General features: G+C 37.0%; 1 protein-coding gene across 1 annotated transcript in view; it reads left to right on the forward strand.

Annotated features, from left to right (window-relative positions):
* LOC120885674 (ankyrin repeat domain-containing protein 26) overlaps positions 1-25678 on the forward strand; it is a 53809-nt gene that overhangs the window by 4846 nt on the left and 23285 nt on the right. The window contains exons 2-9 of the mRNA XM_078039418.1: positions 4479-4533; positions 4632-4723; positions 12412-12507; positions 14499-14592; positions 17133-17161; positions 17251-17308; positions 20385-20458; positions 21441-21595. Coding sequence (XP_077895544.1) covers positions 4706-4723; positions 12412-12507; positions 14499-14592; positions 17133-17161; positions 17251-17308; positions 20385-20458; positions 21441-21595 — 524 coding nt within the window. The 5' untranslated portion in view covers positions 4479-4533; positions 4632-4705. The remainder of the gene's footprint in view (positions 1-4478; positions 4534-4631; positions 4724-12411; positions 12508-14498; positions 14593-17132; positions 17162-17250; positions 17309-20384; positions 20459-21440; positions 21596-25678) is intronic.

Below are 25678 nucleotides of genomic sequence, written 5' to 3' on the forward strand. Positions count from 1 at the left end.
CCAGAATTATTGTGTTGAGGTCTATTTGACTCTTGAACTTGAGAAGAGTTTGATTGATGGACATAGATGCTCCATTATTTGGGGCATATATATTTATAACTGTTATGTTTTGTTGATGTATGGGTTACCTTAAGTAGTATGAAATGTCCATCTTTATCCTTTTGATTAACTTTGGCTTGAAGTCTACTTTATTGATATAAGGATGGAAAACCCTGCTTGTTTATGCATACCATGTGAATGGTATATTTTATCCCAACCTTTCACCTTGGTCTGTGTATGTCTTTTCCTATGAGATGAGTCTTTTGAAGGCAGAATATTGTTGGGCCTTTTTTTTTTTTAAAGTCTAATCTATCAGCCTATGTCTTTTGATTGGTGAGTTTAGGTCATTAACATTCAGGGTTATTATTGAGACATGATTTGTATTTCCGGTCATTTTTGTGTATTTTTGGTATTTAATTTGACTTTGTTTCTCCCTTGGTTAGCTTTTCCTTTATTGTAGTTCTTTCTTTTGCAGATTTTTTTTGTTGTTTTTCATTTCCTCGTTGTGGAATATTTTGCCAAGAATGTCCTATAGTGCAGGCTTTCTTGCTATAAATTCTTTTAGCTTTCATTTATCATGGAAGGTTTTTATTTTGTCATCAAAACTGAAGCTTAATTTTGCTGGATATAAGGTTGTTGCTTGGCATCCATTATATTTTAGAGCTTGATATATGTTGTTCCAAGATCTCCTGGCTTTGAGAGTCTGGGCTGAAAAATCTGCTGAGATCCGAATTCATCTTCCCTTAAAGGTAATCTGATTTTTCTCTCTTGCGGCCTTTAAAATTCTATCCTTAATCTGTATGCCAGGCATTTTCATTATAATGTGTCTTGGTATAGATCTGTTGTAATTTTGTACATTTGGTGTCCTATAGGCCTCTTGTATTTGATTTTTCAATTCATTCTTCATGCCTAGGAAATTTTCTGATATTATTTCATTGAAGAGATTGTGTTCCTTTGGTTTGAATCTCTGATCCTTCCCCTATCCCAATAAATCTTAAATTTGGTCTTTTGATGGTATCATAATTCTTGAATATTCTGTTCATCTTCAATGTGAGGTCAACTTTATTTTCAAGATTGTATATTTTTTCTTCATTGTCTGAGGTCCTGACTTCCAAGTGATCTAGTCTGTTGGTGATGCTTTCTATTGAGTTTTTTATTTGGCTTATTGTTGTTGTTGTTTTTTCATTTCAAAGGTTTCTGTTTGGATTTTTTTTTTCAGAATCTCTATCTCTTTCTTGGAGTAATCTCTTTCAACCTGTATTTGTTCTCTTATCTCTTGTTGGAGTGATCAACTTTTGCCTGTATCTGTTCACTTATGTCATTCTTTAATTCCCAGATCATTTTAGTAATGTATATTCTGAACTCATTCTCTGACATTTTGTCTACTGCGGATTTTATTGTAGTATCTTGGTTTGTTTGTGGCACTTTCCTCCCTTGTTTTTTCATGGTATCTATGTGTCTTCTTCTCTTTCAGTGTAGATCCGAGGTATTACAGCTTCTGCCCTTCTGACCTGTGTCCCTACAGGTTACCAATACCTCATCTTTAAGAGGGAGATCAATATTACAGCATTCAATGTACCCAATGTGCAACCATAGATCAGTTAGCTTCTGTTTTTACATTTACAGTTTTGTTGCTATAATCAGAAATGATGAGTTTGGTTATCTTCTATCATATAGTCAATAGGTTTGCATAATGGTTTACAGTTTCTAATTGGGGAAGAGGAGGGTTGGGGTGTTGGCTGAGATGCTTATGACATAGGATGTGAGAATATAGAGGTATTAGATTATATGAATAGTGAATGGGTAATTGTAAGAAGTTGGCTGTTAGTAGGAGAAACAAGAAAGAGGCAACCCCATGCAAGAGTCCCTGCTACCTCAGCAACAGGATAGCTGTTAGTTCCCTTAGTAGAGATACCGCTGGTGCAGCCAGGCCTGCAGGGACCTTGGTGACATCTTACCAGTCCTTATTAGAGAGGGTGATATTCTAGTTTCATGGTGGGGGCAGCTTCAAGCCTATATGTACCCTGATGTTGGGCTGTGGAGCCATGCTTTGGTGAAGAAGGAACTCCAGCACAGGATGTGGGCACAGGGCGGGCCTCTCTCTAGGTCACCAGGCTGCGGGGCGGTCACAATTCATCCTTCTAAACCAGTTTATATGGCACAATATGATGGATGCTCATCTCATTTTAATTTCTTTGTTTATTGTTAAATGAGTATTATTACTCAATGCAATAAGCTTGTAATTTCAGAATCTTGCTTGGTTTTCTCTCTTTTTAAAAATATTTTTAAAATATCAATGGACTTTTATTTTATTTCTTTATATGTGGTGCTGAGAATCGAACCCAGTCCCTCACACATGCTAGGCAAGCACTTTACCACTGAGCCACCACCGCAGCCCCACACTTTGGCTTTCATTATCTGGCCATAGACTTAAGAATATGCTGTTGGTCTGCATGCATCTGCACCTGGCCTCTACACTGCTTTAGGTCCTCAGCCAGTTTTGTTTATTGCTTTTTTGCTGTCTGTTCATGAAATGCTGAGGGTCCTCTGGCTATCTATGATTGGACTTTATTTAGTTTTTTGTTTTTTTTTTGAGGGTGGGTACCGGGGATTGAACTCACAGGCACTTGAGCCACATCCCCAGCCCTATTTGTATTTTATTAAAAACAGGGTTTCACTGAGTTACTTACTGCCTCCCTTTTGCTGAGGCTGGCTTTGAACTCAAGATCCTCCTGCCTTGGCTTTCTGAGCCACTGTAATTACAGGTGTGCACCACCGGGCCTGGCTTACAGCATTGTAGTTGAGTTCATTTTGACAAAACCATGCCTGCATGGAATTTGACTTGCTCCATGTCAGTCTCCACTCCTCCCTTTTCCTTCCTCTTCCTGTTCTCCTTCCTCTACTCCTCTTCTTTACACTCCTTTATTTATTGATTTTTGATTGGTGCTTTCTACATATACATAAAGGTGACCTTCGCTTTGAGTGTCTTTGGCTACAGGATGAGTCTTCTGTAAACAGCATATAATTGGAATTTGTTTTTTGATCCATTTGCTTTACCTATACATTTAATTACCTTTGTATTTAACTGGGGATGTGAGGCCATTTACATTCATTGTTATTATATAGTGTTTATAGTATCCTCTCATTTCAGTTTGTTTGCTATATTTAATTCTGTTTAATTTTCATGTATTTGGATGTCCTTCTAGTGGTCTTCATTTATTTGGGAGTTTTTGGTCTTATTTTTAGGTACTTCTGTGTACACTACATCTCAGAGTATTCTTTGTAGTGCTGGCCTGATTGTCATAATTTTTTTTTTTTGGTACTGGGGATCAAACCCAGGGGCACTCAACCACTGAGCCACAACCCCAGTTCTTTTTGGTATTTTATTTAGAGATAGGGTCTTGCTGAGTTGTTTAGGACCTCGCTAAATTGCTGAAGCTGACTTTGAACTCACAATCCTCCTTCCGCACCCTCCTGAGCCGCTGGGATTACAGGTGTGCACCACTGTGCCTGGCTGTTATGAATTCTTTCATTTCCTCCTTGTCATGGAAAGTTTGTATTTCCTTATTGATCTTGGCTGGCAGTTGTTTTCTTTTGGAGATTGAGACATCTCCTTCTAGGCCCTCCTTGATTTTAATGTCTGAGCTGAGAATTCAGAAGTGAGCCTTATTGGCTTGCATTTAAATGTGACCTGACATTTTTCTTCCACAGCTTTTAGTATTCTTTCCTTATTTTCTATGATAGGCATTTGGATTATAATATGTCTTGGGTAGATTCTGTTCTAATCTTGTCTATGTGAGGTCCTATATGCCTACTGTATGTGGAAATCTCTCATTTCTGGTTTGGGGAAAGTTTTCTGTTACTATCTTTCTTGAAAATGTTCTTAGTGCCTTTAGCCTATATCTCCATCACTTGTCTTTAGCTACTTAACACACAAGATGGAAGCCACTTTCATTGTGATTCCAACCCGTCTTATTTCTAAGATACTCTTCAAACTCAGGTCTCAAGTTTTTCCATCTCAAGAGGTAATTTGTGCCAATATAAATCAAAATATCACATGTTGTAATTGTAAATTTCTTAAAATGTTAGTTTTTTTCAACAGCATTCTAGATTACAGATGTCTATGATTTTTATCATGGGGTATTTGGATTAAGAAAATAGTCTAATGGATGTCAGTATTTGTACAATAATCAGTTGGAGGTAAAGGCAGTAGTGTTATTATCCATATTATCTCTTTATGATATCTATATCAGTTCCAATAGTCCTTAATCCATGAGAAGATGTAGATTAGTAAGTGACAGAATTGGGGTTTGAGTCTACATCCAGTGACTGAGAACACTGTGCTCTTTCTGTTGTATCATGTAATAATGGAGAATGTTATAATTATTTGATCAAATTCGATGCTTGGTATACCTAAAGTTTTTTTTTTTCCTTCCTAGAATGTCCCGAAAGAAAAAGAATTAGATGAAGCTTTTCAGCAACACAAGAAAGAGGGTAAGTAAGCTATTTGACCACTGCCTATTCTTGTGCTGTACATTGATTTGAAATTACAGACATTTTCATGTGCTCTTTGCTTTTTTTTATTGTCATAGAAGCAAAATATGGCTTTGGTAAAAAAGAAAGAATCTTGTTTAACAACATTGCTTTGAATAGTCAAAAGGAAGACATGGCAGAAACCACTCGGGTAAGATCCATCAGAATAAAGAGCTCTTAGGATCCTTTCGTTTTATCACCTGACTCAAAGTTAAACACACTTACTTGTGTTTTTTTTGCATACCATCTCTCATATGCACATAATAATAAACAACCTAGAAAGAAATACAAGGTCACAGGTCACAATGGAAAGAAAGGGTAAAAGTCAAGGTTTATGTACAAGATTAACAGGTAGAATTTGGTGAGAGTAAACAATTCTTGGGTATGCTATTATGGAAGAAAATAATTAGAAAGCAAGTCAAAAGAATAGCTAGATGAATATGAAGCTGAGAAAGGGAGATGCTTTGGAAATGTTCATTTAAGAATGTTAAGATCAATTTCCAGATTGAACAAGAGAGTCAGGATAAAAGATGTTTAAAACAACAGAAATAGTGAAGCCAAGGAGAATAGGAACTTCGTATTATTAAATATGATAGAAATTAGATTCTTCTGAAAGATTTAAAGTTGATTTTAATGAAGACTTGAAAGAAAACTGAATCCTCAGTTCTTTTAAATATAATGAGATTGTAGTTTGGCTGGGGATGGGAGTGGGAGTGGAATTCTGGATTCAGTGAGAGTCTTTCTGACTGTGACATTTAAGCTCACAACAAAGGATGGGAAGGAGCTAGCCACAAGAGCTGCAAGGAGAGGGTCATTCTGGGCAGAGAAAACAGAGGGTCACGTCTGTTTATCATTTTGCTCTTAATGTCCTGGAATGACCAGGAAGCAGGGTGTGGAATAACCATCATCATAATTGTTTTGTGATTATAATGTGTAGAAAAAAAGCATGCAAATAAATGTCTGGCACCTTTTAGATATTTTTTTTATCTCATTTTGATTTAGCACTAATGAATTATAGACTTACAATGATTAACATGATCAATGCTTTTTATTGATGCACATTAATTACATAGGGCTTTCACTGTAGCATATTTGTATGTTAATATAACAGTTTGATCAGCTGTTCATTCCTCAAAACCTACCCTACCCTTCTCAATTCTTCCTGCCTACTCTAAACTCCTTTCTCTATATTAATGGTCTTTCTTCTACTTTCATGATGAACACCTACCACCACCACACACCACCTCTAATTTCCCCATTTGATGGAAAACATTTGATACCTTTTCTCCTGGGTTTGGCTTATTTTGCTTAACAAGCTTCTGCTCAGTTCCCTTCATTTTTCCTAAAACTGACATAATTTTGTTCTTTTTAATGTGTAGAAGATACTCCTTGTATATATACCACATTTTCTTTATTCATTCATCCGTTGACCGGCACCTAGGCTGATTCCATCACTTGCCTATTTTGAAAACTATCATACTAAACATGGGTATGCATGTATCTATCTCTAAAGTATGCTGACTTTAATTTTTCCAGTAAATGCTGATGATTGGTACATGTGGACCATAAAGTAGTTCTCTTTTTAGTTTTGTTGAGTAACCTCCATACTGATTTCCATAGTGGCTATAATAATTTACATCTCCACCAACACTTTACAAGAGTTCCTCTTTCCCTGCATACTCCCCGCCATTTATCATTTGCTTTCTTGATGATTACTATTCTGCCTCATGTATGATAGAATCTCAATGTTATTTCAATTTGCATTTCCCTGAGGCTAAAGACAAACATTTTTGCACAGAAGGATTGGCCATCTGTGCTTCTTTTGAGAGTTGTCTGTCCATCTCATCCGTCCACTTGTATAATGAGTTGTGTTTCTGGTGTTAGGGTTTTTGAGTTCTTTATATATTGATCCTCTTTCAGAAGGGTGGGCTGTCTCTTCCCACTGGTAGTTGTTTCATTTACTATGCAGAAATTTTTCATTGGCTACACTCCCACCTGTCCATTGTTGCTATTATTTCCAGAGCTGTAGGAGTCCTCTTCAGGAAGTCATTATCTTTGCCTGTGTACTGAAGTGTTTCCTCCATATTTTCTTTCTTTTTTTTTCCAGGAAGCAGGGCTTTATTCTGCAATATGAAGGAAACATGCTTTGCCCACCTGCCCCAGACATAAATCGTTACCACTTAGGAACTGGCCAGCAATGCCCCTTGCAGACCCCTTGCAGGGTTCTAAAGAGAAACCAGAGCTCAAAAATTCTTTCTTCTCTTAAGCACACCCATATCATTAATTATAGAATTCACTTTTACATTGGTATCAATAATTATAGTAAAAATTTATCACTAAACTAACTTTATTATATTTTTCCTTTTTTTAATTATTTATTTTTTAGTTGTAGTTGGACACAATACCTCTATTTTATTTATTTATTTTTATGTGGTGCTGAGCTTCGAACCCAGGGCCTTGCATGTGCGAGGCAAGGCTCTACCCCCTAGCCACAACCCCAGCCCTATATTTTTTTCCTCTTAATTTTCTTTGTTAAATATCTTTGCTGTCCTGGTGACTTCTGCTTCTTGTTTTCTTGGTGTACACTGTGTCCTTATGCTTCTTTAGGTTTTCTGCACATCTCTTGGCACCTCAGGAGACTCTCTGCTCAGATTCACTCTCTAGTCTAGGCTACACGCCCCGCTTTCTGGACTTCAGACATCTGAAGTCTGACTTTGTGGTTGCTTCTTTCTCTTCCTGGTTCCTTGTGGGGACGGCCATGCTTTTCTCCCTCACCTCCTCCTCTGCTGTGTGGGGCTGGGAAATCTGATTCCATCGTGTTCTAGTCTTATACCTCTTTGGAGTTGACAATTGTACAGTGTTAGAAATAAGAATATAGTTTCATTCTTCTATGTATTGTTATCTAGTTAGACCCCATTTTTCAAAGAGTCTGTCCTTTCTCCAACATGTTTTTGCATCTTTGTAAAAAATCAGGTGACAGTGGCTGTGTGGGTTTGTCTTGGTGTCTTCTATATTATTCATTGGTCTGTATGTCTACCTCTATGCCAGGACCATGCTGTGTTCCTTCCTATGGCTCCTGTATTATGTTTTAAGGTTGGGAGTTGTGATGTCTTCATTATTGTTCTTATCAATCAGGCTTGCTTTGACAATTAGTGGTCTTTTTTTTTCTCCCATGTGAATTTTAAGGGTATTTCTCCAGATCTGTGAAGAACATGCCTTGTATTTTGGTGGGGATTACATGGAATCTGTAGACCACTTTTTGTAATGGGGCATTTTCACAATGTCAGGTCTGCCTTCCCATAAACACAGGAGATCTTTCTCTTTTCTAGAGTCTTCTTCAGTTTCTTTTTTCCAGCATTCTGTAATTTTACTTCAAGAGGTCTTTAACCTCCTTGCTTAGATTTATTCCTTGATATTTTAAAAGCCGTTTGAATAAGTTCTTATCCTGATTTCCTTCTCATTAGGTTTTCTATTGGTGTATAGAAAAACTATTTATTTTTGTATGTCGATTTTGTCTCCTGTTACATTGCTGAATTTGCTCATCAGAACTCAAATTCTTCTGGTAGAACCTATGAGTTTTCTAAGAAAAGGATATTTTCTGCAAAAAAGCCCTCACCTTCTATTTGTATCCCTTTTGTCTCTTTCTCTTGCCTACTCGCTCTGGCTAAAATTTCAAGTATTTTGTTTAATAGGAGTGGTGACCATGGACATCTTGTCTTGTTCCAGAGTCTATAGAGAGAATTTTTTCCATTTTTGGGTTGGCCCTATTTGGCCTTTAGTATGATATGCTAAGTTTCTCCAATATCTAGTTCCTTAAGGTTTTGTCATGAAGGGCCATTGAACTTTGTCAAAGACTTCCTGGAACTGTTGAAATGATTATATGATGTTGTCCTTTATTCTCTCTGTGTTGTTTTAGTTGTATTGATTTGCATATTGAGCCAACCTTGCATCTCTGGAACAAGACCAACTTAATCATGGTGTATGATATTTTTTGTATGTGTGTGTTTGTGTGTATCAACAGAAACTCAACCCAAGAGCACTATACCACTGAGCCACATCCCCAACCCCTTTTATTTTTCACTTTGAGACTGAGTCTCACTAAGTTGACCAACCTGGCCTTAAAATTGCAATTCACCTGTTAGAGCATACAATGTTGCTGGGAACACCTCCATGCCCATAAGTGGATATTATTTTTAATGTTTGGCAAGTATTTAATGAGAATTTTTGTGATTGTGTTTATCAGGCATATAGTCTGAAGTTTCCTCATTGTGTCTTTATCCACTTTTCCAATCAGAGTAATATTGGCTTTGTAGAACTGATGTAGAAGTGTTCTTTCCTTTTCTCTTACATACAACGTGGGGGAAGACCATTGGTATCAGTTCTTTGAATACCTGACAAAAATCCAGCCATGAATTCATCTGGTCCTGGGTTTTTCCTTTTTGGAGGCCTGTGATTTCTGCTTCAGTCTTGCTGCTTGTTATTGGTCTGTTTGGTGGGCTGCATCCCATTAACTCAATGTTTATATGTCACATCCATTACTTTATTCATATGTCTCAGAATTTTTTCAAAATGGCCTTTGAGATTTTCCCATTTATTGAAATGCAAGTTTTCTGAATCATTCCTAGGAGGTCTCTTGATTTCAGTGATGTCTGTTGTAATATTCCTATTTTTATTTCTAATTTTATTCATTTGTATCTTCTCTCTTTCCTTTGGTTATTTGGGCTAATTGTTTATCAATCTTGTTTTTCTTTACAAAAACCAACTCTTTGTCTCATCAATTCTTAATATTGTTCTTTGACTTTCTATGTCATTGTTTTTGACTAGTATATTATTCTTCTATTGGTTTTTGAATTGATTTGTTCTTGTTTTTCTAAGACCTTGAGATGCATCATTTGTTTTTTTTTTTTTAATTTTAAATCTCTTGGATTTTTTAATTTAGTAGCTATGGTTATATATTTTTCTCTAGAACTGCTTTTACTGAATTAGGGGAGAGAAGAGGGTAGAGAAAAGTAATGTACCAAGGAAGAAGATGGATCAAAATAGGTTATATGAATATATATTATATTCATATATATTATATCATAATGAACCAATAAAAGAAAAGAAAACACTGCCAAAACCAAAAGAACTGCTTTTACTGTATCCCACAGATTCTGGGGATATGTTTGTATTGTCATATGATAATACAAAAATTCTGTGAACATCTTTTCCATCTGACACTTCTTAAATGTCCCCCAATTTATTCAATTCATCATGCAAAGGTATATAGTTTGTTCTCTATGTGTCTATAATGTTTCTGTAGTTTTTCTTGCTGTTGGTTTATAATTACATCCCATTATCATATGATAAGTTGATGAGAATTATTTTAATTACTTTTGTATCTCCTAAGACTTTTTTGTGTCTTAATATATGATCAAAAGTTTCATGTGCTGCTGCTGCTGTACAGAATGTATATGCTCTTGTTAGATGAAATATTCTGTAGCTATCTGTTAGTCCATTTGACTTGAAGTATAGCTGAACTCTAGGAGATTTGTTGATAGCTTGTCTGTATGACCTAGTCACTGGCGAGAGTGGTATATTGAAGTTACTCCCACTTATGGTATTGGGGCCTATCTGTTGAGTAGTGTTTGTTTTACAAAATTAAGCATAGTGTAATTCAGACATAAATATTTATAGCCATTTATCTTCTTGTTGGATTTTTCCCTTTACCAATATGTAGCATCCTTCTTTGTCACCTCTGGGTAATTGTTGCTTGAAGTCTGCCTTGTCAAGTATGGGAATAGCTACTACTCCTTGCTTTTGGCTTTCATTTGCATGGAATATTATTTTCCATTCTTTCACTTTTATTCTGTGAATAGCTTTGCCAGTCATATGTGTTTCTTGCAGATAATGTACAAGTTGGGTCTTATGTATTACTTCAGTATTCTAATGTATATCTTTTAATTGGAGAATTAAGACAATGTACATTCAGTGTTATGAGGAGATGTGTCACTGTCTGTTGTTCTGCTTTATTTGAAATGCAGAATTCACTCCCAATTCTCATTTACTTATCTTTTCTTCTAGGGAGATTTATTCTTTCCCATGCTCTTGTGATTGATATTAATCTTCTTGTGTGTGGAGGACTCCTTATCATATCTTCTGCAATGCTGGCTTAGTTGTCATCAATAAACTAATGACAATGTCATTAGTTTATTGATGACAACTAAGCCAGCATTGTCATATTGACTTGGAATTTTTTTAGCACTTAAAATATTTCAGTATGTTTGCTGCTGGCCTTTGGTGTTATCCAGATACAATAACATAAGTGACTTGGTGCTTATGTCATGAATTTATAAAAATCTTTTTGTTCTGAATTTTGGCATGTAGCTAAAATAAGATGTGGAAGGGTTCTCTTTTGGTCATGCCTGTTTGGACTTTAAAATGCCTCCTGTGCCTTGTTGTCCATCTTGTTTCCATGATCCACAATTAAGGAAAATTTCTGCTATGAGTTCACTAAATAAGTCTTCTGTGGCATTAGCCTATATCTCCACTCCTTCCTCAAGACCCAAGGCTTGAATTTGATCTTTTAAAGTTGCCCTAGAACTCATGTATTCTCTTTAAATATTCTCAATTTTATTACTGTCTGAAACATCTGCTTCATCCACCTTTCCTTCAAGTCTTAATGCTTTTTCTTTTGCCTGAAGTAGTGTATTGATGATACTTTTCACTTAGACTTCTATTTTAGTTAATGAACTTATCAATTCAAAAATTTGTTTTTGTTATTTTTTCAGGAGCTATTATTTTATTGCAATTTTCTTTCAGAATATGTCTGGCCTTCATTAACTCATTTCTTAGTTCCTTTTGTGCCTTAAGTATTTTCACAATTAATTATTTGAATTCTTTGACCAGAGTATCCTCCATTTCAATATCTATGGATTCAGTTATTGGGGAATAGGAACTTTTGGCAGTATCATGTTGTCTTTCTCTCTCAGGTCTCCTGTTTAATATGCTAATGTTAGTGATTGTGTTTGGATGGATTTCACTTCCCCTCATAAATATGGGTTGTTGTATTGAGCAGATCTCCAGTTTGAATATGTCCTGAGCAGGGTTTATGTCTCATTGTCAAAGCCCTAATTCAGGGTGACTAAAGTGCTAGGATCACTCATCTGAACTTTTTTCAAGAGGAGAGAACAGCAACACACATGTTAACTTATAACATAAAACTTATAGTGATATCTATATAGATATCATTATCCAAGGGGAAGTTGTGAGTGATAATGTAGAATGCATGAAAATCAGGCATTCCTGATTCTAAAATTAATAATAAACACACAGAAATAAAAAATGAGAAAATACAAAGAAAATTTAAAAAAAAACAGAAGAGGAAAGCAAAAAGTGGTAGATGGGAAGAAAGACACAAGGCAAATGAAGACAAAAAAAATGAACAGGAGAAGATGCAAATGGGTCTGGGGAGATAGCTCAATGGAAAAGAACTTGCCTAGCATGCACGAGGCCTTGGGTTCAATCCCCATCACCACATTAAAAAAGAAAGAAAGAAAAAAATAAACAACAACAAAAATGACTAAAAAAAGAAACAATGCAAAGGAAAATGAGAAGAAAACAAGTACAAAGAAAAAACACAATAAAACAAAAGATTATATGAAACAGAATACATAAATAATGAAGAAAACCTGCACTAAACCTCACATAAAAGTGCAAGAATAGCCAGAAAAGTTTATGATTTCCCTTTGCTGATGTAATTAAAGTATAGACACTTGTTACCACAACTTCTAGTTATTGAATTCATCAGCTTTGGGGAGTTCCCAGGAGTAACAACTGCTTGTTTCGTCTCAATTCTAGCGCAAACAGGACAGATCTTGTTGTGGGATCAATACTGAGTGTTACACTACTACTTGCTTACCAGGATGTGTTACGGGACCATATGCAGCTACAGAGGTAAGTCACCCTCCATACTGGTTTTGAGTGCCCTGGGATGGGGGTCTGGCTATGTTAGGAGCTGGCCATGAGTTCTCACATATGAAGCTGGTGAGCCAATCTGTACTACACCCCACTTCTGGAGTCCCTCAGTGAGTGAGCTCAGGGGCATGCAGGATTCCAAGTCCCTGTGGGGTTTCCTGGCCAGTCTCTGAGGGTGGCAAAGGTGGCCTGCATACAGGATCTGTGCTCAGTTTGTCCAGCTGCAGGGAACAAGCTTTCTACCAGACCCTGACCCAGCACTCCTAGCCTCTTCCGGCTTGTGAAACAAAAACACATACAGCTGGTGTCCCTCACTGTCAAGAATCACAAAGCACCAATTTGAAATGGGCAGTGCATCTCAGCCAATGGGCAGAACTGACCAATGGGCAGAAGACCACACCTTTGCTGACCAGAGCTTTCAGCCTATCTCTATCAGCCTCTAGCCTGAGCCAGGCTATCAGGTGGATTATTACCATCCCAGTGAGGAGTGGTAGCCATGGTGACTTTTGAGATACAAGACACACAGGGGTTTTTGATCTCATTAAGAGTCCCTGCAATGGAGCCTTTCAAAAGGGGAGCCCCTCAGACTGTATCAGAATCCCCAGGAGAGTGCCTGGAATGGCTTCTGTAGTGAAAGTGAGGGTAATGCCTCTAAATGCCTCTGGGCATGGTGGCGTGGCCAGACCAGGGAGATCTGCTCACCCATGTGGAGCTGTGCCCAGCAAGTTTTCTACCAGAACCAACGCTGGCATTGGCTGTCACAGAGCTCCAAATACCACATTTCAATGTCAGTGCCCTGGGCGTCTATCTCCTAGGAAAGACTATGCCTCTGGCTGCCCAGTGCCTTCAGCAGATTGGTCAAATTCTCTCTCCTCAATCCAGCCTGACTCTTGTTGTAGGGGCTTCCTGACCCAGTGAATTCACGTCACAGGTAGGGGCTTAGAGATGTAAAACAAAAACGCAGGCATTCCTGAGCGCCCATGAAGAGGGCCTAGAGGAAGGACCCTGGGTGAAGATGGCCTGGGACAGAGTCCCGCAGGGAAGGATCCACAGTGCACCAGCACCCCTTGACATCCCAGGCCAAATCCATCTTCCCCTGGCTGAAACTCTTGGATTGAATGTGAGGGGTCTGCTTTTCTTGAGCTTGCTGGGATTCCCCCATTCATCCCCCCCCCACAGAGGGGAGCTTCCCCTCTTGCCATTGCACGTTTTCCCATGGTCCCCCCATCCATCTGGCCGAAACCCAGGGAGCACTGTGGGCCTCTGTGCTTCCACATTTGTACCTAGGAGTGTGTTGTTTTATTTCTTAACTGGAAAGTGTTGCGTACTCTACCTAATGTGTGTGTAGTGTCATGTCAAGTACAGAATTGCTCTTCTTACTGCTGTGTCATCCTATTAAACTCGTTTTTCTATTGGTGGAAATTCTCACCTAAATATATTTAGAGTTTTGTAAGCTTTTTTAACCTCAGTGCAGCAAGGCCAACACTCATCCATTTCTAGTCAACGGGACAAACTCCAGACTCATCACCAAGTCTCTTGTTTTAGCATTAAAATAGTCATTTAAATGTTTTCAATGTGTACTGCTATACAATGGCAAGTGTTTATCAGAATTAGTTTAAATCAGTTTTCTAAAAGATGTCACTTGTTTTTGTTGGGAATGCAAAGTAGGGCGAGGCTCACTGCAGTTAGTTCCTTGGGGAAAAACACGTTGTCAGCTAGTGGGCTGTGGGGAACATGTTTCTCTGTCCCCCCATCCTGTTTTCACAGAGTCTTTGTCCACCTGGAGACCAAAGTTAGGCTTAATCAGGACAGCATATGTGAGGTTCTCTTCTAAAATGTTTCAGTTTTCAATCTGTATTTCTCTAAACTTAAAATCTCACTGATTTCACAATTGGGAGATTCAGATGTCTTCTTAGGCAACAATGTGGATATCTTTGTGTGAGCCTCATTATTGATGTTGATTTTACCAGTGTATCTCTGAGACTATTCCAGAGAAGTTTGTTTCTCCTATATTTGATGATGAACCTCAACAAGCAAAACCGAGAACAAAGGAACATGCAAGAGGTAAGAACCATAGAGTTGATAAAAATCCATCGGATCGAATGTTGATTTAAAACATGAGCACTAGTACATTCTAACAGTTGAAGAAATGTGCCTACTAAATAGGTAGTAAGGAAAACGAGTGAGATGGTAATAAGTGGTATATCTTACCAAGTTTCAGAAACAGGTAAAGTGGACAGTGTTGCTAGAGGAGCTGAATAAGTGCTGCTTCCAGACATGATTAAGCTAGAGGGAGTCTGGGAAATAAGGAAATGTAGAGGAAGAGAGGTCCAAGAAAGACAGAGTGTGGGGAATAAAGGAAGGAAAAGGAGTAGGTATGCCCAGGGGAGGGAGGGAGATTCAAGTCAGACCAGTATTAGAAATGAGGGAAGAATTTGTGAGTTTCTAATACCAGAATTGTCTGAGAAGCAGAGTAAGAATTTCCCCACTCTTGCCTGTCTTCCTCTCCATTAGAAAGGCAATAAGGATTGAAGTCCTGATCATGCAGATATATTTTTTTAACCATATATAAATATAATAAGCACAGACATTCAGCCATGCGTGTATAAAATTTTATGTCACCAAAATGTTGCTGTTTCCTAATGAAGAAACAGAATGGGGAAATAGCAAAGAGTGGGAATGCTCATTAAAGCCATAGACCTTGTCCACTGAAAAGATTGTGACTTCATATAGAGGTTCAATTTGGGGGACATGATAGGAAGGAGCCTGTGCCAGATCCAGAAAGACAAGTTCAGGTAGAGGAATTGGAAGCGGTCTCAGTAAAACAAGAACTCTCCAATTTTAATGAATCATCTGTTGGGAACCATGTTCAGTATGCACGTTTTGACTCAACAGATCTTTAGTTCTATAATTCTACTACATTTAAAGGTAATCCTAATGCTCCTGGTCCTCAGACTTGGGTTTTGGGTAGCAAGAGAATGGAGCTATTGGATCATGGTTTAGGACACAACCAGATGGTGGGAAACATAAATACCACTTTTATTCTGGGCATGTTTCTTGACAAAAGTGAAGACCAAAAATGTTGAAGACACAGATATTACACTTCTAAGGCAATATTGCTAAATTGGGAGGAAAGACTGAATGGGAATAATCCCACATAGAAAGAATGTATAGAATGGAAAGAATCAAGACCACAGATGTAGAGATTGCTTTTGAAAAGCAGAAGGGTGGGGGAAATGAGGAAGGAAAGAATCGAGTTAGCTCAGTAATTTTGGAGAAAATGGTGGGGAAACTGAATGTTTTTCAGCTAGTTTCAATATATTTGCACTCAAACTATGCATGAGACAATTATGGGTTCAGAGATTTTTGGAAGCAGGGGAAACATTAGAGTTGGGGTAAACTGGAACGACTCATTTCACCTTTTTATAGCTACCAGGCATTAGGCATGTGTGTTACATGGATGTTAGTTGTTCAGATGAGATTCATATCATTTTAGAAGCATTGGCGCTATATTTTCAAAGGTAGCTAACTTTTCTTTTTTTTTTTCCCCCCTTTTCCTTGTGATGGAGCCTGGGATTGAACCCAAGGCCCTGCACGTGCTAGGAATGCATTCTGCTACTGAGCGACATCCTCTTCCTTAGAGAGCTAATTTTCTGATAAGACAGACATGCCATGAAAATGCTTGAAAGACTAAGAAGAGATACCAAACCAGGCTCATTTTGGAAATAGAAGACTTTCTGTAGAGTTTATTCCTTGAACACCAAGATGTTATTTTTAGTATATATATTGCATTAATTTCAAAATATAAAAGTTTATTAATAATCTGATAATTCTGTGACATTTCATTTTACTTTTACTCCTCGGGTTACCATATTTCAGGATTTGAAGCTTACAATACATTATTTCTTAGGTCAGCTCTTATATCTTCTCACATGGGTAATTGAACTATTGAATCAAGAAACTTACAGTTGTTTAAACCAGAGGATACAACAGATGTGGACACACCAATGTCCCATATGGGTATGGAATAACAAGAATATTTTATAAGCTGTTGTTCTAAAAGTATAGATCTAAGCTGATTAGTTCAGAGAACTTTCTTTGATGAGAAATGAATGATACATTTGATTGGATTGTTATCACAGCTTATTAACTGAGAGGACAAATGGGATACATACTTGTAACAATGGGTTAAATAGTTCTCATAGGTTACCTGCAAGGCACATGCCATCATAGATATTTACCCTCTTAGGTCCTGTTTTTCTCCTCTGGTTAGAGATTACTTTTCTTTCCCATCAATCTGCATGTACACATTGTTATATGTCCACTTCCCCATTTTATTTATGGTTGTTGGAAACATAATGTTACTTCTGGAAATGTAACTTTGTGTTTTATTTAACTGATATTCTGGTTTTCTTCAGTACATTTCAGTCATGTGGCTCTACTAACCAAAAGCAAACCAGCAATTGAACGACCCCCAACAAACTAAAGGAATCACCATCAAAGCTAAGCATGAGGATTTGGCTCTGTGTAACTGACAGAAATATATGGGTGGTTTTGTTATATTCATGTTTACTTGATTATATGTTCCTTTTTTTTTCTTTCAGTGTTTCAGGAGACATATAATTTCTTGAAGGTAATGGAACTATTTTATCCTGAATTGATAACTTCAAGTTGTATAAAATGCACAATATTTATTAACATCTTGTTTCCAAATCCATCCAGCCTAATAGGGAAATGAAAGATTGTCTTCCAGATCAAGAAATTGATATTCTTGAATTAGGTAAATTTTGCAATACAAAATTTCTGTAAAGTAGGCTGAAATCTTTGAAATGCTATCAGTGTTTCTATCCCTACTTTTCTTTTTCAGTGTCCAAGTAGGATGGGGGGAACCTGAAACAAAAAAAGTCCAATGTCAATGTCGACCTCCACATTTCTTAAAGAAGTGCTTACTTGCATAAGAAAATGATTTTTAAAATGAAACTTTTGTCTCAGATGTTTCTTTAATTAAAATCCAATCTTTGAAATGCCTTCACCTGTTAGGGATTCATAGAGGTGGATTAGGAGGCTCTAAATTATTTATGAAGTTTACAAATGCTTGCTGGAGAGCTGGGTAGTAGTCCCAGCTTCTTGGTAGAAGTTTTGGCGTGGACCCAAGAGTTTGAGGCCAGCCTGTGAAACATGGGAAGAACTCATCTATAAATATTAAAAAAATAAAAAGTTGGTATCAACTTTTGTTCTGCTGTGACACCTAGTGTATTGACTAATCACACCAAACCTGTAGTATATTTTATCACCAGTTTATTCAGTGCCCTTCATCACTTTTGAGGTCAGGTTTAGGGTAAGAAATCATGCAATCTGTGATCATATATATTCTATTTTTCCTCTTTCCTTCAAAATTAATATTGTAGATATTGAAGATAATCTGTTATATTCTAGAGTAATGACTAAGAGGTAAATCCAAAACTATTTACCCATTACCATTGAATTCTTTAGTAAGATTTGTTTTTCTTGCTTTCTTTTTTCTGTGGTGGGGATGGAACCAAAGGCCTTTTTGACCTACAGTGGCTTTGCCCACAGCCCTCTCTTAGTCATTGTTGGGCTTGGTAAATCCAAGAATCAGATGTTCCACACTCATGCTAAATGAGTTCCCCCAGTACAGACACCGGGCAGGAGAACTACATGGCAAACAGCAGATTAACCAGCTTCTGTGCTTCATTTCACAACTCATTTGATGATTTTTTGTAGTTGTGAGAAGGGTCTGGAATTACAGGGACCCAGATTAGTACTTTCATTCATTTACTAAGTCTATGTACGGGCACTGGACATTGTATATCCTGTGTGTTTCTAGAACATTCCCTCAGTCCTTACTTTGCTCTGAGGCCCTCTAATCATCCATCTCCACTGATGCACATGCGCCTCACATTCATGCCCCCAACACTCCTAACGTCAGGACTGGACTAAGAAATCAAGCAATGCATTAGTATACGTATTTTATTTTCCCTATAGCTTTAGATTTAGTGCTGTATTTTGAAGAGAATTGTCACATTTCCTAGAGTTATTGAGTTGTCAGTCCTAAGTTATTTGCATGTACCACTTCCATATTTCCTCTTTTCTTCTTCTTTTTCCTCTTATTTTTTTTTTCTTTTCCATGGTGGGGATTGAAGCCAGTCCTGTTTTGCAGGGTAAGCATTTGCTGTATCACTGAGATCCCCTCACTGCCAGTCTTCTCTTTAAAGTTTATGAGTCACTTAGGTCCTAGGATCAAGATATTCCAAACAAAATACCTAAATGATTTCCTTTGATGTAGGGAGATGTGTAAAAGTCAAACAACTGAAACCAGCAACTTTAAAAGTCCACGTGCCTCCTTCCACATCACATTGGATGCCTTTGGTAAATGGTCCTGAGCAGAGTCTCCTTTTCCAGAGGCCCATAGTTTTACTTTTCTTAATTTAATGCAACTTTGTTCTGTGGACACTGAAAATTCTATATCCTAAGTGCTGGAAGAGTTCATCAGTTCAGGCCTGTGTGGTCATTTTGTTCTGCTGCCTTCAGTTTCTCATCTCTGTCCATTTAGGTACATGCCCCTCGTGTTCATCCTGCCCAGGACATTTGGAGTGATCTAACTCCAATGGAAATACGGCCATGAAACACTCTTTGGAACACTGATGTCTAAACAGCTTAAACTTACCTTTAAACTTTGAACAGTACAAGCTTTGCCTACCTATCTTTAGCCCTTTCCTCAGTCTGCCCTTTGCTCTGCTATTCCTCCTAACCAATACTTCTATTTTTAGAGCAATACAGACCCCTCTTGCTACCACCTTTCCTGCTCTCATGCTTTCCTGCCCTTTGGCTGGTAATCTCATTCTTTGAGTCTCAGCTCAGGAGTACTTCCAGAAAAATCATCCCTGATACCATTAACCCCATTAGCAATAACCAGGATCTCAAATAATGAATATAGCATCAAATAAATTCAGACTGTTACACAAAGGTGACTTAAAAGATTGTCCCCTCTTCACAAGCAAAAAGAATTCACATGTAAAGAAGTAATTTACAGTTTAAGTCATAAAGATATAGTAGAAAAATCAATGATGTACTAAATTAGTCCCAAGAAAGAAACAACATTTTTTTGTGTGTGTGGGGAGAACAACAGCCCAAATCAAGTGAAACTTCACAAAATACACTAAAACTTTAGAGTGGAAAAGAAATTTTTCAGAATTGTGGACAAAAACATTTCAGATATAAGGAACAGCTTGTTCACTGACAAAGGTGTAAAAAGCATCAGTCATTTTGTAAACCATTAATGATAAAAAGAAGTTGTTTTAAAGTTACTATTATAAAGTTGAGAGCAATGTACAGTGTGAATATCCAGGTTACTATGGAATCCAGGTTACTATGGTTTTGTTTCTGGGGACATTTTATTTATTTTGCATGGATGAATCTTTGCAGTGCTTGTATGCATGGAACCTGGTGACATCTAGCTTCTCCAATGCTGTGCTTGAGTTTTGGATTAGTAGAAGGATTTCCTAAAGAAGTCAATATTTGCTGGATGTGGTGGAACATGTCTATAATCCTAGCTCTTTGGAGGGCTATGGCAGGTTTCTGTTCAGTGTGGCTACATTATTGAGATTGTTGTCTCAAAATAAAACTGGGATGTAGAGTGGCTGAGAACTTGCCAAGCACACACAGGCCATTGGGTTTAATATGAAGTCCCTCAAAAAAAGTACTAAACATGCAGCTAATGACACTTAATTGAAAAAATAAATGTTATTGTTGTTATGATGTACTTTTATTTTAATACATGATTGTTTTTTTCTAAAAGTTTTAAGTAGTTCAAATAGAAATATATATATTTTCAGTGGAACCATATTTAATTGTGACAGTTGAGGAAAAACAAAGCATGCTTCATGGCCCTGAAGATAGCCACACACAGGTACGTAAACATGTAAATTGAAATTATTTTTTTTCCATGTTATTTTCCTTCCTTCAACTACTTATATTAGGCCAGATGAAATTGCCCTTCAGAATAGTCTTTTAGAATCCAAAAATCATGATTTAAACTTTAACTTAAAAAATATTTTAAACTGGTAATGCCTCTAAAAATACTTTTAGAATCCACTGCAACTTATAGGTAAACTTGATCCTTGGGATTGAGGCACATCTCCTTCTGAATATTGTTTGTACTTCCATTTACATAACCTCCCTAAATGAAGTAGAGTTCACATCAAATTTGAGTCTCAGAAATAAGCAGTTGAAGTTTCTAGCAAATACGACCGTGGGGGCCACCGAATTGTGATTATGCTCGAGGCTTTTCATTCCCAGTAGCTCAAAAGTTTTAGTTTTATGTTGCCAGTCCCCCAAGCCAAGGTTGAAAATTTCTCCCTCTGCTTTGGCTTCAGTGGCTACATCAAGGTAGATAATAGGGTGGCCATAGAAAACAAAGTGACTCTTCAGAGAATTGAACCTTTCAGAATGGGATCTTCAGAGTTTTGGTGCAAATGAAAACCTTTCTACTCAATTTCTTTCAGTGTGGAAAATCAGTAAATATGAATAAATATTTTTATGTACTGTTTTTAGTTGACTTTAGAATGCATTGAAACTGGACTTAATGCTGATAGTTCATACAGATGTTTAAACTATCATGACATATATCATGACATATCTGATTGGGTTATATTAATTTTGGCTCTAAATAATTTAAAGTTTGCCTTCTCTAGAGTTATTGATCTTTATTTGAGAAAGGCTTAAATGCACTGGAAGTTTAAGGTAAGGTGAAGGAAAGTCTTTTAAGTGAGGAAGCATTTCTAATGAACTTTTTAAAATTAAAGAAGCACAAAATTATTATTATAGACTGATATTATAACAATTAAACTTGAAAAGTAACAGTTCTCCTTAGTATCAAACTTTCATTAAAGGTTCAAGAAGGAAGAAATAGTGAAATAAAGGAGATGGAAGCATCACAACACATATACGAGGTTGTTAAAGACATTTACAGTGATGCATTACGTTATGAAAATGAAAACATTCATCATCAGCAGTTTTCTCCTGAGGAGAATGAAGAGCAGGATGGGTAAGACATGACAATATTTCACACTAGATAATTGTTATTGTCCTATAAAACTCATTCTAATTTGTGCCAATACTCATGATTAACACATTCTATGCTTTTACTGGGGATATAGCCATGCAGGGTTATCAGAAAAATGTAAACAAGCAATGAGGTACCATTTTCCCATATTTTAAAAAATATACTTTTTAGTTGTCGATGGACCTTTATTTTATTTATTGATCATATGAGGTGCTGAGAATTGAACCCAGTGCCTCACAAAGACAGGCAAGCGCTGTACCACTGAGCTACAACCCTAGGCCTTCCCATATGTATTGATAAATATTTACTTAAAAATAGTAACCAGGATTGGCCAATGTGAGGAAAAAGGAAATGTGAGGTAAAAGAAATTGTCGGTACTTTTGGAAGGGTAAGTTAGGAGCATGTACTAAAATTTCAGAATATTATTCCTTAAACCTAATAACTTCACATATTTATGTAATCCTTCTGGGATAGGAAAATTTGACTTTAAATGCATACATGTACACATAGGTGAAGAATATGTATTATATATTATACCAAACATACAAAGATGAATAACATATCTAAGATATGCAACATGTACATTGGAGGTATGTAATAGATATGTCAAGTACATTTATGGAGACATATTACATATATAAATATGTGTGGTCAGGATATTAGGTAGAGCACTGTCATATCATCAAGCTGAAGTTAGTTTAAATATTCACCAATAGGCAAATAGTTAAATTGTCATATTAAATAATGCAATATGTAATCAATTAAAAATGAAGTTAGGTCTCTAGAGTACTGTTTTTTTCACAAGTACAATATATTTAAAGCACTTATTTTCATGATACTTTTAAGCAAATTTTGTCCTACTACTTTAACAACTGTTAAATTGTCAAAGGAAACAGCCCGCTAAACTGCACTCTACTTTACCACAGATCTACTCACGGATAGATCTGGGGTATTTGTTTTCAATGCCCCTGTGCTCAAATATCAAACCCTCAGATTAATCTGAATATTGCTAATGGATTGCACATGGGGGTCAATGTTCCATTAAATACTTCATTATGTGAGTAAAATCTATTAACTTTCATCAAATGATCTTTGATTTACTAAAGCAAGAATTGGCAAACATTTTCTGCAAAGCACCCCAGAGTAAATATTTTAGTCTTTGTGGGCCAAAAGGTTGTAGTATGAAACAAGTTATAGACAATGGTGAATAGATGTGTCTACTTTGCACTAAAACTTTGTGTACAGGGGTGCATACCTCATGCATGCACCCCTGGACTTCATCCCTAACACCACAGAAACAAAAACAAAACAAAATTTTAAAAAGTTTTCTTATAAAATATGCAGATATACAACAAAAAAGTATAGATTTGGCCAGCAGGCACTAACTTCTTGACTCCTGTGCTAAACCCAAGGTACAACTAATGTAGTGAGTTTTCCTTGCAAAAGGCACCTGCATGCATATCATCATCCCTTTTAAATAATATTTTTGTGTTTCTTTAATTGAACATGCATCACAGCATATTTTTCAAGTGACTTCATATACAGAATGTATGAAAATTTAGTTATAAATTAGATATGTTCTGAGTTGTTCCCTATTTTACTGTTATAGAATTCAATGTTTTCTTGTTACTGATAACTTTGTTTTTAAAGATTTATTTTAATTAGTATATATAACAGCAGAATGCATTTTGATTTATTGTACACAATTGCAGCACAACTTTTCATTTCTCTGGTTGTACATCACTTAGTGTTGCACCCTATGTGCAATCATACATGTACCTAAGGTAATGATGTCCATCTCATCCACTATCTTTCCTGCCCGCACTCCCTCTCTCCACCTCTCCTTCCTTTTTGCCCCCCAAAAGTTCTCCATTTTCCCCATGTTCTCCCCCCACCCCATTATGGATCAGCATCCACTTATGAGAGAAAACATTCAGCCTTTGGGTTTTGGGGATTGGCTTACTTCACTTAGCATGATATTCTCCAACTCCATCCATTTACCTGAAAATGCCATAATTATCTTTTAATGCTGAGTAATATTCCATTGTGTATATATACCACAGTTTCTTTATCCATTTATCTATTGAAGGGCATCTAGATTGCTTCCACAATTTAACTATTGTGAATTGAGCTGCTGTAAACATTGATGTGGCTGTGTTACTATAGTATGGTGATTTTAAGTACTTTGGGTATAGACCAGGGAGTGGGATAGCTGGGTCAAATGGTGGTTCCATTCCAAGTTTTCTAAGGAATTTCCATACTGCTTTCCAGATTGGTTGCACCAATCTGCAGTCCCTCCAGCAATGAATGAGTGTGCCTTTTCCCCCCACATCCTCGCCAACATTTTTTGTTGTCTGTATTCTTGATAACTGCCATTCTGACTGGCGTGAGATGAAATTTTAGAGTAGTTTTGATTTGCATTTCTCTAATTCCTAGAGATGTTGAACATTTTTTTTTCATATCTTTGTTGATCAAATATATATCTTCTTCTAAGTGTTCAGCTCCTTAGCCCATTTATTGATTGGGTTGTTTTTTTTGGTGTTAAGTTTTTTGAGTTCTTTATATATCCTGGAGATTAGTGCTCTCTCTGACGTGTGTGTGTGGCAAAAGTTTGTTCCCAAAATGTAGGCGCTCTCTTACTGATAACTTTGTATATTGGCATATCATATGTAATCCTAGAGTTAAATGATTTGCTTGAAGCAAGAATTACTATTATTCCTCTGCTCACATGTAGTGGCCTCCCTTTCACTCAGCGTCCATGCCAAAGTTTTTCCTAATATCTACCAGGTAATACCTGATCTGTCCCCAGTTAAATGTCTGACTTTAACTTGTATTTCCCATCTCTTTGGTTCTACCTCAGCCCTCCTGAACGTCCCACTATTCTTTAAGCTCTCCAGGAGCACTCTCTATGGAAGCTTTTCTGTAGATGGCTTCTGGCTTGGGCCTTCTATTCTTTCGGGTTTTTCTTAATGCCACTTCCCCAGGGAGGCCTTTCCTGCCATCCTGACTAACATTTCCACCATGCTGCCCCTGCAACGCGTGGAAGTTTCATTTTCCCACTGTTGCTTTCTTGTTTATTGTTGTGAGTCTACTTCACTCTCACAGTAGGATTTGGGCTTGTTTATCACCATGTCCTCAGTGCCTAGAAACGAGTGCCTATCATACAGCAAGTGACCACTGAACACATATTTTATTCCATGTGTGAGTGGAGTTTATTACTCTTTTGGCGTATTGTTTGAAACATTAGACTAATTTTTACTTAGAAAAAGCTTGATGGGGGTCCATCCTGACAATTTTACCTGGCATGCATATGAATGTTTTGGATTCTTTGGGGCCTTTCTCTGGCAAAGTTCAGCCTCAGTCCCTTCTAACATACAAAGTGATTATCTCATATAGGGTTTTGCAAAGAGTGGAGTTTAAGGATCAGCCAGCTTCCAGAATGTAAGTTGACATGTGTAGCAGTGTGCTTAACCAACGCCTGCAGCTGTTTATTGGCTGCCACCATAAGGTTGGCGTTGTAAGCCATGTGCATTAGAAGAGTCTATCTATGGCTGCCTTTCAGGAAGTAGATGGCTGGCATGGGGTTAGTAGGTATTTGAAGCCAGCGGACTTTGACTGATTAAATAGGTTTAACTCTGGTTTAAGTGGCTACTATAACCATGACTGCAGATCAGTCCTTTCATAAGATCAAGCCAACTGCAACTAGAAGTTTGCTGTTTAAAAGATGCTTTCCATCAACTGTTCAAAAGGAAAACGATTTCTTATTCTAGAATTGTAGACTTATATTTGAACTTTGACATAAGAGGTATTGCTTAATAATTGCTGTCAGGAATACATCTCCCTTTTAAAATTTTAAAATGCTTAGAATACTTAATCTGAACTATAAAGAGTTATGTGCATTTCTTCTTTGGCAAATAAGTATTAGTTTCACTTTAGTTTTTATTTTTTGATACTGGAAATTAAATCCAGGGTCCTTAACCACTGAGTCACATCCCCAACCCTATTTTAAAATTTTGAATTTTGAGATAGATGTTGCCAATTTGCTGAAGCTGGCCTCAGACTCGT

This window comes from Ictidomys tridecemlineatus, chromosome 1 (assembly GCF_052094955.1).
Source record: "Ictidomys tridecemlineatus isolate mIctTri1 chromosome 1, mIctTri1.hap1, whole genome shotgun sequence".
Taxonomy (NCBI): domain Eukaryota; kingdom Metazoa; phylum Chordata; class Mammalia; order Rodentia; family Sciuridae; genus Ictidomys; species Ictidomys tridecemlineatus.